The following is a 10,911-nucleotide window of genomic DNA, read 5'->3' on the forward strand; positions in this document are numbered from 1 at the left end:
AGTACATATACACCTAAAACACGGTCCTACCTAACACATACAAAAAGACCCTTTCTTCTTGTATTGGAGCACAGCTAGAGAGGAAAGACTGATATCAGTATCAACAGACTGATATTTGATGAACTTATGCCATTAAGTCTAGGCAGTAAAAGCTAGTAGTTAATATTTTCACAATACGTTGCATTACTCATATTACTCAGAAAATGTTGAAGTGAGGAACTAATTTTATCATCTTCCTGCTGCCATATTGTGTTTAAATAGGAAAAACCAGCCCTGATTGTCAGAATGTATCAGCATGCAAAAATATACCCATCATCTTACTTTATTCTTAAATTCAGTGGAGGCTCCAAATTCGAAGAGAAACTTCACTACATCATTGTGGCCTTGCTGTGCAGCAAAGAACAGTGAAGTTGCACCCGACTGTAAGGAAAAAATGGATTAAAAACCCCCAAACATGTAACACACTTGACTGAAGTATACACATTTCAAATTAAAAAGTACAATCAGTTGAATATCAGCTGAAAAGACATGATGATTTTGAGAACTCCAGAGGACACTAGTTATCTTAGGTCAGTTTTCTTCCCATTGCACCGAGAAATCCGTCCAGCACCATACATTTGAGTAACACGCAAGTTTCACAAAGGGCTTCTGCACAAAGTTTCTAATATAGACCTCTCAGGATTAACTCACTTCTATGCAGTCACCAAATAGAGAAACAAGCTCAGAGTGAGAAAAGTCTTGCCTAACAGAGGAAGAGCCAATTTAAAAACAACCCGTATTCTACCTGCTGCTGCAACCTGAGACAAATAGGAGCATGAGATGGATTTGGGTCAGGGTGTAAAAAGATCTGGGAGGTAGTTATTTAGTACAGCAGAGCTCCACCTTGCTGCACTCTCCACTGACAAAATGTGACTGCTGTTGGCATAAGTCATCCTGGTCTCCTGGAGCAGTAGCTCCCCATCCAGCCAAGCAGCCTTCAAGAAACTGTAACCAGCCCTGCAAATTCTGCTTTCCCTTAACCTCACTGAAGAGTGGAAACCCCATATTTTATACTAGTTGTATAAGGTACTGTCATTGACATGTGAGTAAACAAGCACCCAGAAATGAAAATGTGAGATTTTGACAGAAGGAAAGAGAGGGGGGAAGGAGCGGGGGGGGGGGGGGGGAAGGAGAGGTGGGGGGGAATGTGAAATTCACTCCAGTGCCCAAAGCCTTTACAATAGCACATGGCCCCTTGAGACCATTTCAGAGGCCCCTCTCCCAGACATATTTAGGGGACTCCCACTTCCCCAAGCTTCACCACAACTTCAGAGTACATGAGCACTGGTTTGAGTATGCAGATTTTGTTTCAGAACAGTGTCGTTGGTCTTCGGGGCTTAAACTCATCTGTTTTGCATTCTCTCTGCACCAGAGCAATCCTGGAGGATTTAAATGTTTCTCTTTTTATTGGCTTGCTGAATCAGTATGTTCTGAGCAATACACAAGACCAGCTCCATAAAACTGTTCTCAACTTTTCCTTTTGTTGCTGCTTTTCAAGCAGTGTTTACCTAAGGGAAGGGACATGTTTAAATACATGTTTTTCTGGAACAGGACCCCACTGAAAGACATTGACAGTCATGGTTAGAGCAAGTTTAGGCCAGTAAGTGCAAAGACATTTATATCATCAAACATAGCATTCACTGACTTAGTAACTTGCAGATGTTAACATGAGATTAATGCTCTAGTTCCAGGTAACCAAGGAAAGTAAGAAACATTTACTTGTGTTGTTAAAGTGATGAGCACTCTCTTGCCCTGTGCTGCCTGCTGCCATCCGGTGTTACTGCACGCCCTCCTTACACTGCCCTTCCCCCTGGACCAGTACAACTGGCTTGTCCCAGAGCAATCCTGCTCTCTGTGTAGCCAGCACACAGACCAGAGCGGCTGCAGGTACTCCTTACAATCATTTGCGCGAAGTATGGGGGGAAGGCACTTTCCCAAAACTAGCCACTGACACTGTCCCCTCCACAAGCAAGCATGTCATGGTGTGAGAAATGCCTTAAACACAAAGCAGAGGTGCAGGGAAGGGTAAGAGTGATGAAGCTCTGTGATTGTTAGAGGTGACTTGGCTCAGACTAGGAGACAGAAGCTCCAATGCATACCAAGTCAAAATAATCCTCAAGCTGGCAATGGCGTCCGCTCCATTTTTAAGACCAGACTCTGCAAATCAAAAGGTAAAGGACTTCTCCTTATCATTTATACCATCCAGAGAGCTACAAATTACTGTGCCGATAAGTAAAGCTGCAGATGTATAAAATGTGCAACTCTGGGGAGGCTACATCTCAGATGGAATTGCCTTCACCAACCAGATGTGTTGGAAATGTTTTATAAATTATTTACAAATGCACCTCTGCCACCTCATTTTCTGTTATAAACTCCAGACATCTGATTCCTCGGTGCCCTCAGGAGAACAGAGTCTGTTCATACATGCACTGCATAGCAAATGACAAATAAACAATTGGCAAAAAGCAACATGCAACACTTTTTAAATTATTTGTAATAAATCAATGGTCACTTAATCAGTCCCTGTTTGAATGCACAACTTCTCCTACCTCTCTCTGCAGATTGATATCTGCTCCTTGCAACACCAATTCCCGTACACAGTCTACGTGACCATAGTAAGACGCTACCATCAGAGCTGTTGTGCCAAGCTGGGAGTAAGGAAAAAAATAAGTCAGTACGTTCAACAGACACCTCCAGCAATGAATCAGGCTGTCTGGAAGAGACAGCACATATTCTGAAAAGTTGAGGAAGGCTATGATCATTGAAAAACTTGCTATCATTTAAAACCTACTGTAAAGAACACTTTGCAAATAAGCAGTTAGCAGGTGTTAAAGTAAAAGCATTACAGATTTGTCTGCAGTGCTAAGGCCTGACCATTCAACAAATATGTACACAATTACTTCATCTTATTGTCCCAAAATAAGTGCAACAATAATAACAATATTTTTTTGGTTTATACACAGCATTTTTATCAGACAATCCCAAAGATATTTGCATCATTTCCAGAAGAATAACCTTAGACACAGTGACTGAGTGACTCAGCTGAGTCACTTTATTCTGAGTCACAGTCAAGAGTAAGGTCTAGGTGATTTGAATACTAATTCATTATCCAAACGATGAGAGCAAACTCACTCTGGGATTCTTCACACTATAGGAGAGAACTTTTCATACCAGAACTTCATATTTGAGTTCCCTCAGTACACCATAAGCTCACTGCTCTAGTGAATCAAGTAAGGTTTAGGTTATATGTATGTGGTGCATGGACAATGCATGGAAACCACATGCATAAAGATTAAATTCATCCTTCTAAAACATTCACACACACCAGTTCAATTTAAAGAAGAAATGTGTGATATTATAAAAAAGAAGCATGCAGCCTTAATTGCATGAAAATATTTTACTCTAGAGAATGTCTATGTCTGATATAATTAACGTCAGGATATTTTATAGTGCATTGAAAAAATATTTTGAGAAAAAATGAGCAGTAGTGGACCTTATTTCTTCACATCAATCTCTATTCCATTTACTTCATGCCCCATCTGAACATCCTTCCCTTCCTGTCAGAATGACAGTCACAGATCAGTTCCAGAACAACTGCAGGTCAAAGACTTGCCTACAGGGCAAAAATGGAATGAAAATGAAAAAATAGGTTAAAGTCAATGGGCTTAGAAAATCTCTTGCACTTTGAAGGTATTCAAAGTGAGAGAAGCTTTGGGAAACCCATGTTTCAGGCCGGAAGTGGTACTAATACAGTTCAAAACAGGCATGACTCCCAGTAAGTCAGTTCCAACACTAAATAAAAGCAATCTAGGAACTTCTCAACCTCAGTTTTCCCTTACTCTTTGCCATGGCTTAGTACAATCAAGTATCTCTCCATTGGCAGTTGGAGGCAGAATAGCAAGGCATACCCATTATGTGTGTTTTCAACCCATTTATAACCTTGAACTAACTTCAATCCATGCCAACTACAGTAAGGAAATTCCCATGAAATCCCAGGCTCATCTTTGCTTGGCAGCCTTCATGCTGGTGCCAAGTCCAGGAGGTACTGGGGGCGGGTGAAAGAAGTTAGGAGGCCAGCAGTTCTGAAAGCAGCACTGGGTGTAGGGCATTGCATACCACACAGAATGGAAATGGCTGCACATCAGATGGAAACTTCTATGTTACATTGTCTACATGGAAACTCTGGTCCAGGTTTTTTTGGTTGTTTGTTTTTTTATTTTTTTTTTTTTTTTTTTTAATAATTATGAGGAACTCTGCTAGCTGACAGAATCATTGCTACCTGGGCCTGTTCCAGTCTGTTCTTCAATGTGATCTATTACTACAATGATTTTTTCTTGAAAAGAGAAGCCTGAGGTGCTAAAATATGTGTTTCTAATGTCAGCGCCACAAATAACTGTGTAAGCACATTTTTGAGTGCTGGCAGATTCCTGACCTCTTGCCACCGATGTAAATCATCACACCATTTTATCTTGACTATCGAGCTTGCTTCCTGACAAAAGAAGATTTTAAATCATCCCTAAGTGCCATAAGACTCTCAAAAGTCTCATGTTAGATCCCTGCCACACCCTTGGTGCAGCAGGCTATAGAAAATGATGTAAAATCAGTGCCGTGGGTGTAGGTGCACCATGCGCATACACTGTCTTTGCAGTCCACATCTACTCGCCCACTGTTCAGCAGCAGCTGGAGAAGAGCCAGGTTTCCTTTTCTTGCAGCCCAAAATGCAGCATTGGCGAGTGGTGTTTCTTTCTGGTTAAAAAAAGAAAATAAAAAAGGCAGAAATAGAACACTTTAGAAGATGCCATTGAACAAACACACATGCAAATTCTGCATTCAAGCCAGGTAAGTTTCAGTTTAGTGTGCTGTTCTTTCAAAACCAGGGCATGGAAGAGAAGCTAATTTAATTTCTTTGTGCAATTAAAGAGACTGGTCTCCCTGTGCTACCTCATGTTGTTTCAGGTGTCCCCTGTGTCCATGGCAGCCTGTGTCTCTCAGCTTGCTCTGTAATGAGAGATGATGACGCTAGTCCAGATCCACAGGGGAACATCACAGGAAACAATGTGCTAACTGGTACCTGTACTATCTGCTTCTGTGGTGGGGCTGAGCACAGTTAGAGAGGCTGAATCATCCTGTTGACGTGTCCTGCTGCAGGACACCCTCCTGGCTTTCAAGTTAAGTCTCTGCCATCCCCTTCTTTTCTGCATATAAAGTCCTAATACAGGAAAAGTACTGCTTATTCATCTCACATACTGTTTGGTCTGCCTCTTCCCTGGAATTAGCATCTTGTAACTGGGGGCATATATCCTGGGTGATGCTAGGAATAATTTAAAAAAAAGGCTAAAATTTTGCTGTTCAAAAACTTATGGATTCTTTTACTATATATGCAAGGCAATATATAAGGCAAAATTGGGAAACTCTGAAATCTAGATAACACGGGCTACTCTTAAGTAGTAATCTAATAATCTTTTGAGGCTTTCTTAGTCCTAGAAAAAATGTCACAGTGTGACTTCTCCTGGATAGGAGCAAATTATCACTGGCCCAGCATAGGAGTAGGACAGTAGAAAAGAACCAAACCATGGACTTTGCTCCTGACCTCCCTGTCTGATCCATGCAGGCAGTTGCCAAAATGCTGCCCTGACCTGTAAGTGCTGCGATGGGTGAAGTGCAGAGGAGAAAAAACGTTCTGATGGCAATGGTATGTAGCCTAGAGAAGGCTCACGCTGCTGATTTTTAATAAGATCCCAAACCACCAACAGTTCAGTAAAGCATCTTTTCACTGATAGACATCTTAGACCAAAACAGTGTCAAAAATACCTGGGAGCCTTGCTCTGCAGGGAATCCTGCCTTCAGGATAATACAGAGAGAGTGCAGAATACATTTAACAGTCAACCATTCTGCTTCAGAAAATGTCATACAGACTTCCCCATGTCTAAATGTCAATGTGCACGTGCAGTGTGGTAGAGAATCAGGACTGAAAGGTTTTATGGTAATACTTAAAATTAACACATAGAGCAGGGTTTAAATTGCGTCCTTCACTGTCAGACAGGGAATTAATCTCACAGAAACCAGCAGATGCAAGACCAATCTTGTGTGAATCTCTCCCAGATCTGTCTCATTGAACACTTTCCATTGGTTGTTTGTTTAATATGCACAGGTTAGAAAACTGGCAGCTGTTTGAAACAAGAGAAGTTTCAACCATTCAGTAAATTATAAGACACTTCCTATAAACTGATAGTGATATTTCTTGTATCAGCACACACAAGGACAGGAACCTTAAAAATTTAGCAAGCACGATAGGCTAAATTCTGATCTTTCTGTTATAGCTAATGCATTTCCCCTGGTGAATCTGTAGATACTCTTGATCAGAGTAGAGGTAGTAGTTTATACCCTTCTTGCTGGCAACACAGCAGTGTTTTCCTACCTTTTTCCTTACAACCACTAAAATTTTATTTAAAAGCAAACAAATGACCTAAACACACAGAGGCCCATGTTGCCCTCTTTGTTCTGATTTATTAGGCACGTATTTATTTATAGAGCTGGTAGTTAGGAATATCGTTTTATTGTCTTTATTATTACGCTATTCGGTGGAAAGCTGTTCCAAAAGAATGATATTTAGACCTTACAGAACGGGAAATCAAATACCTTACCTTTTATTGTCTCACTCTATCCCTTAAAGTTTTAGGAAGCTTTGGGGTATGGCAAGATATCCATACAGAACAAGATTTATTTCATGCAGCCCGGTTTTCATTATGAGGGCACAGTAACAATGTGAATGCATCTTATTATGCCTACCATACAACAACTCCTTTATCAATTGGGTAGACAGGAACCTGAAACCATATTCAGGAACTCTTTACTTGCTTTCATCAGTTTACATAAGGAGAGAACTAAGTTGCCAGTGTTAACCTAGTCTGGAAGTAGAAGTCCAAAGTCTTTAGCCTTTTTGCCCCCTGTAATTCCTACAGTACCCCTGCAGCAAAGTTGTCCTCATATTTTGGATCCGACCCAAGGAATAGAAGAATTCTCCAGTGCATCAAGGACACAAAGTCAGGTTTTTCCCAGAGGTGCTTTTGACCCAATTTGGAACGACTGCTCTCGGGTACTTGTACTTCCCCTTATGCCTCCATGTTACTAGGGATTCCTTGTATAAAAGTAGAGTATACAGCACACTCAGACCATCAACCACGTAGTGATTAGATTAATAAAAACTAACACAAATCTGAGCTATTTTACCTGCTGAAATGAATGGAATGTGCAAAATAATTCAGATGATCTGGGCACCCTACAAGGACAGCCTCAAGGAGTACCATGTGACAATTTCTCTTCTGCTTTCAAAACAAGGATTTATAACACTGTGTTCTTCATTTTCAGATGGAACCATCAATACTGACATTACTGGTAGGCGAGTACAAGATACTACTTTGGGATTAATAATCTGATTAATTCAATATTTTTTTGAGCAATAAATGTGTTTTAAACCACAGGATATGACATAAGGCTTGACTGCTGTTGTTCAGTTATGAATTCAATCCTGTCTCATCAGATACTTCTTAGGGAGAAGCAATATTGAATTTTAAGAGATAAACGGGATACGATTTTCAAGTAATTCTTATTATACAGCTAGTCTGATCCTAAAAACTCCTTAAAATAAACAACTGACCCTCAGCACAGACAGTCAGGGAAGAGAATGCAGTAAATGTTCAAAAGTGATTAGCTAATAGCTTTGGTGAAAATGACACGTTTCATTATGACATTTGCTGCAGCATCAGCAAATTTCAGGATGTAATTTCCTCCATTTCATTAAGAGCTCTGAAGCATTATTTCAAACTCTGGCTGTGCTATTCATTTTAATTGTTTATATGCTCTTACAAGAGGCCAAAGATGAAAAGTTGGCATTATATTCACGCTGTATTGACATCAAGAAAAATACTTATTAAAAAATTGTCTAGAGGAAAATATATCTTATAAATCTGACAAGACAATTTCTGTGCAGGAATACAGAAAAAAAGTAAAATGTGATAATGTATCTGTATGTGTCATTTTAGGAATATTGGGGGGGAAAGTATCATTTAAAAGCTATGCTCCTGCTCCCTGCCCCACATTTGCTTTGCTGTTTGCAGAGAAGGGGCAGGTCACAGTGGGGTAACAGCTGAGGAGGAAGAGCGTAGTTCTTGAACAGAGATCTTGAAGATTAAAGAAAAGAGGCAATAGGCAAAGAGAAAGAAAAGAGAGAAGAAAAAGAACACTGGCCTGGCAGCTGGTTCCTTGTACTGTCAAAATACAAGGAAGTTCACTTTTCTTTCTCAATTTCCAAACCAGTCCTAATGGAAAGGAGGAACTGAGTAAAAAGTTTTAAGAAGAAGAACTAGAAATCATGATCAAGCTTAATACAGTGGAAAATGTTAGTGGGACTTTGGAGGATAGTGAGAGGACTTTATTAGATAGCAATACATACTACACAAAGGATCTTGATAAAAAAGAAAGGTAGTTCAAGACGTAAATGTAAGCTTAGACACGCAAAAGCTGGTAGGAGAAGAGAGAATATTCATGTCTACAGATTGTGAGAAAGATTAATTCTTCCTCACAGGCAAGTAGGATAATAAGATGGAAAACATGAATAGACAGTGGCAGAGATTATATGAATCCAAGGTAAGTACACAGTCTTCTGAGGGAAAAGAGAAAATGCCAAGCAAAAAGACACAGAAAAGAGAGTCAAAGCAGAGGGAGGTGGGGGCTGCATTTCTCCAGAGGGAAATGCAGCAGGTAGTGAGCTACCTCAACCAGCAGTACCTGAGGGAATAGAAAGTGAGATATAGGGCACAGAAAATGAGCTGATAGGAACAGCACAGAAAAATAGACCTAAAGAACAAGATAAAAAAAAAACAAGAGGCCAAAAAAAGCAGAAGAATGCAAGAAGGGGCTGGCACCACCAGGAACATGGAGCTAGAATCCATTAGGGTGGATGCTTGTGAGAAATGACAGTGGGAAAAACTCATGGAGACAGAATGGAGGAACAGGAGAAAAAAAAAAAAAAGAAAGGAAGTACAAGGCCAATGAAGGACCAAAAAGGAAAGGAAGACAGAGATTCCACCTGGTCCCTGTCACATCAGTGGCTTTACCTGCAGGTGGGAGCCACCTGCTGCACCACCATCAAACCAACATGGTATCACCACAGCAGCAGCACTCCGAAGGGGAGACAAATTCACAGGAGTGAGGGGTGAGTACAGGGAATAATCCATCAAACAAAACAATGCAACACAAGAAACATGTCAAAGGACTGGCACAGAGCTGGTGATCAATAAGAGAAGGGCAAGCACAGCATCTAGAAAGTGCACAACAGAGAAGATGTATATCTAGCATAAATATTGTCCATTAGCATCAGTAAATTGCTGCTTGCTCCTGTCTTTGCCAATTTATTTTATTAATCCAGTCCTCAAATTAAAAAAACAAACAAACAAACAAACAAAACAACTTGGTTTAGGTGATCTTTTGAAAATGACTATTCTTGCACAGTTTTGGATGGATGAAGCACAAAAAGTGACAGAAATCACAGACAAGGAAGGAACCAGCCTGGTTTCAGTGGCCACCACAGCCTGAAATGAAGAGCATGGATAAACGCTGCCTCCTCACTATTACACAACCAGCACCAGCAGAGACCATCAGAAAAGTGAAGAGGGGCCTCCCGACTGCACCAAAACCCACAGCGCTGAGCCCGGCCACCCTAAAGCCGGCGTAAGGATTCAGGAATGCTCCCAGTTTATGTAACATCGACCATCCATCCTTTTGGTCCACCAGCTGCTATAGCAACACTCCCGGGGCACCCCATAGCCCGGGAAAGACGCTCCTGTTTTTCTTCCTTCTGCCCTCAAACACCCCCGTTTTTCCTCAATATATATGTATTTAAATACAGAAATCCCTAAATCCAATAATATGACAGAGCACTTCAGGGGCTGCCGGCACAGCAAGTGCAAAGCAGGAGACCAAACTCGTTTCCCCCCCCCCGCCCCTCCCCGAGGCTCCCGGCTCACCTTGAACGACATCCTGCACATCTCAGCTCCGCGCCCCTGCGCGCCCTTCGGTTCCGCGCTGTTCCGCACGCCTCCGCGCCCCGGGGCTGCGCGGGGCCGGGGCGGGGCGCAGGGCCGGCACCTCCCTCCTGCACGGCTGTGTGCTCATGAGCTTCTGGCTATTATTCCCCTTGCCGCTTTAAAGGTGTGGGTGGTTTGTGTTTGTTTGTGCGTTGTTGTTGTTTTGTGGGCTTTTTTTTTTGTTTTGTTCCCCTGGAGGGGGTGTAGGAAGCGATCATCTTGCTAATATATAATAGGCTCAGGCAGGATCTCTCAGCAAAGCATATTTTATTAACAATTTTGCAAAAACGGGTGTTCTACCTAAAGGTAGGCACTTGGAATAGGACAAAAAGCCCCTGCTCCATATTCCCCGCAAAATCACGGCCGCAAATTCCCTCCCCTGTTCCCCATTGGTTGGGTACTTCAGGGTTTACATCTGTAGTCTTACCCAGTGCCTGCCTCAGTTTACATATGTCATTTGTCTAATTCTAACAACCCCTTTCCTCTTGTCCATTTATTTAAAATACGGATTCCTGGCTCTCTGTCTACCCTTCCTCCTAGCTTAACTTTTTAAATACAGGAATCAATATGCATTCCAGGATCAGTTCGAAGAGACTTTGTTTTATATTAAGGATTCATAGTCTGATGTCTCTCAGTCCTTCCCCCCCCACTGGGGTCAAGTGCCAGATCAGTTGTAAAAACAACATTCCTCCTTCAACAGCTGCTTACAGGGGGTGTTAGAGATGTTGTTATTATTCTTATTTTTATTGTTGTTATTATTTTTATTACTATTTTTAATCAGTAGCCA

At 41.4% G+C, this 10,911-nt stretch overlaps 1 protein-coding gene across 6 annotated transcripts in view; it reads right to left on the minus strand.

Moving 5' to 3' along the window:
- Nucleotides 1–10,217, minus strand: part of ANKRD29 (ankyrin repeat domain 29) — a 30,444-nt gene extending 20,227 nt beyond the window's left edge. For 2 of the 6 annotated variants that reach the window (XM_065053331.1, XM_065053328.1), the window contains exons 1-4: nt 10,065–10,171; nt 7,005–7,177; nt 4,675–4,785; nt 2,589–2,687 (exon numbers count right to left, since the gene is read on the minus strand). In XM_065053331.1, coding sequence (XP_064909403.1) covers nt 2,589–2,687; nt 4,675–4,785; nt 7,005–7,070 — 276 coding nt within the window. In that variant the 5' untranslated portion in view covers nt 7,071–7,177; nt 10,065–10,171. Of the gene's footprint in view, nt 1–321; nt 421–2,588; nt 2,688–4,674; nt 4,786–7,004; nt 7,178–10,064 lie in introns of all 6 variants that reach the window. The other 4 variants (XM_065053327.1, XM_005498374.3, XM_065053329.1 and 1 more) reach the window with 4 other exon arrangements.
- Between the last annotated feature and the right edge of the window lie 694 nt (nt 10,218–10,911).

This window comes from Columba livia, chromosome 2 (assembly GCF_036013475.1).
Source record: "Columba livia isolate bColLiv1 breed racing homer chromosome 2, bColLiv1.pat.W.v2, whole genome shotgun sequence".
In the NCBI taxonomy this organism is placed as follows: Eukaryota; Metazoa; Chordata; class Aves; order Columbiformes; family Columbidae; genus Columba; species Columba livia.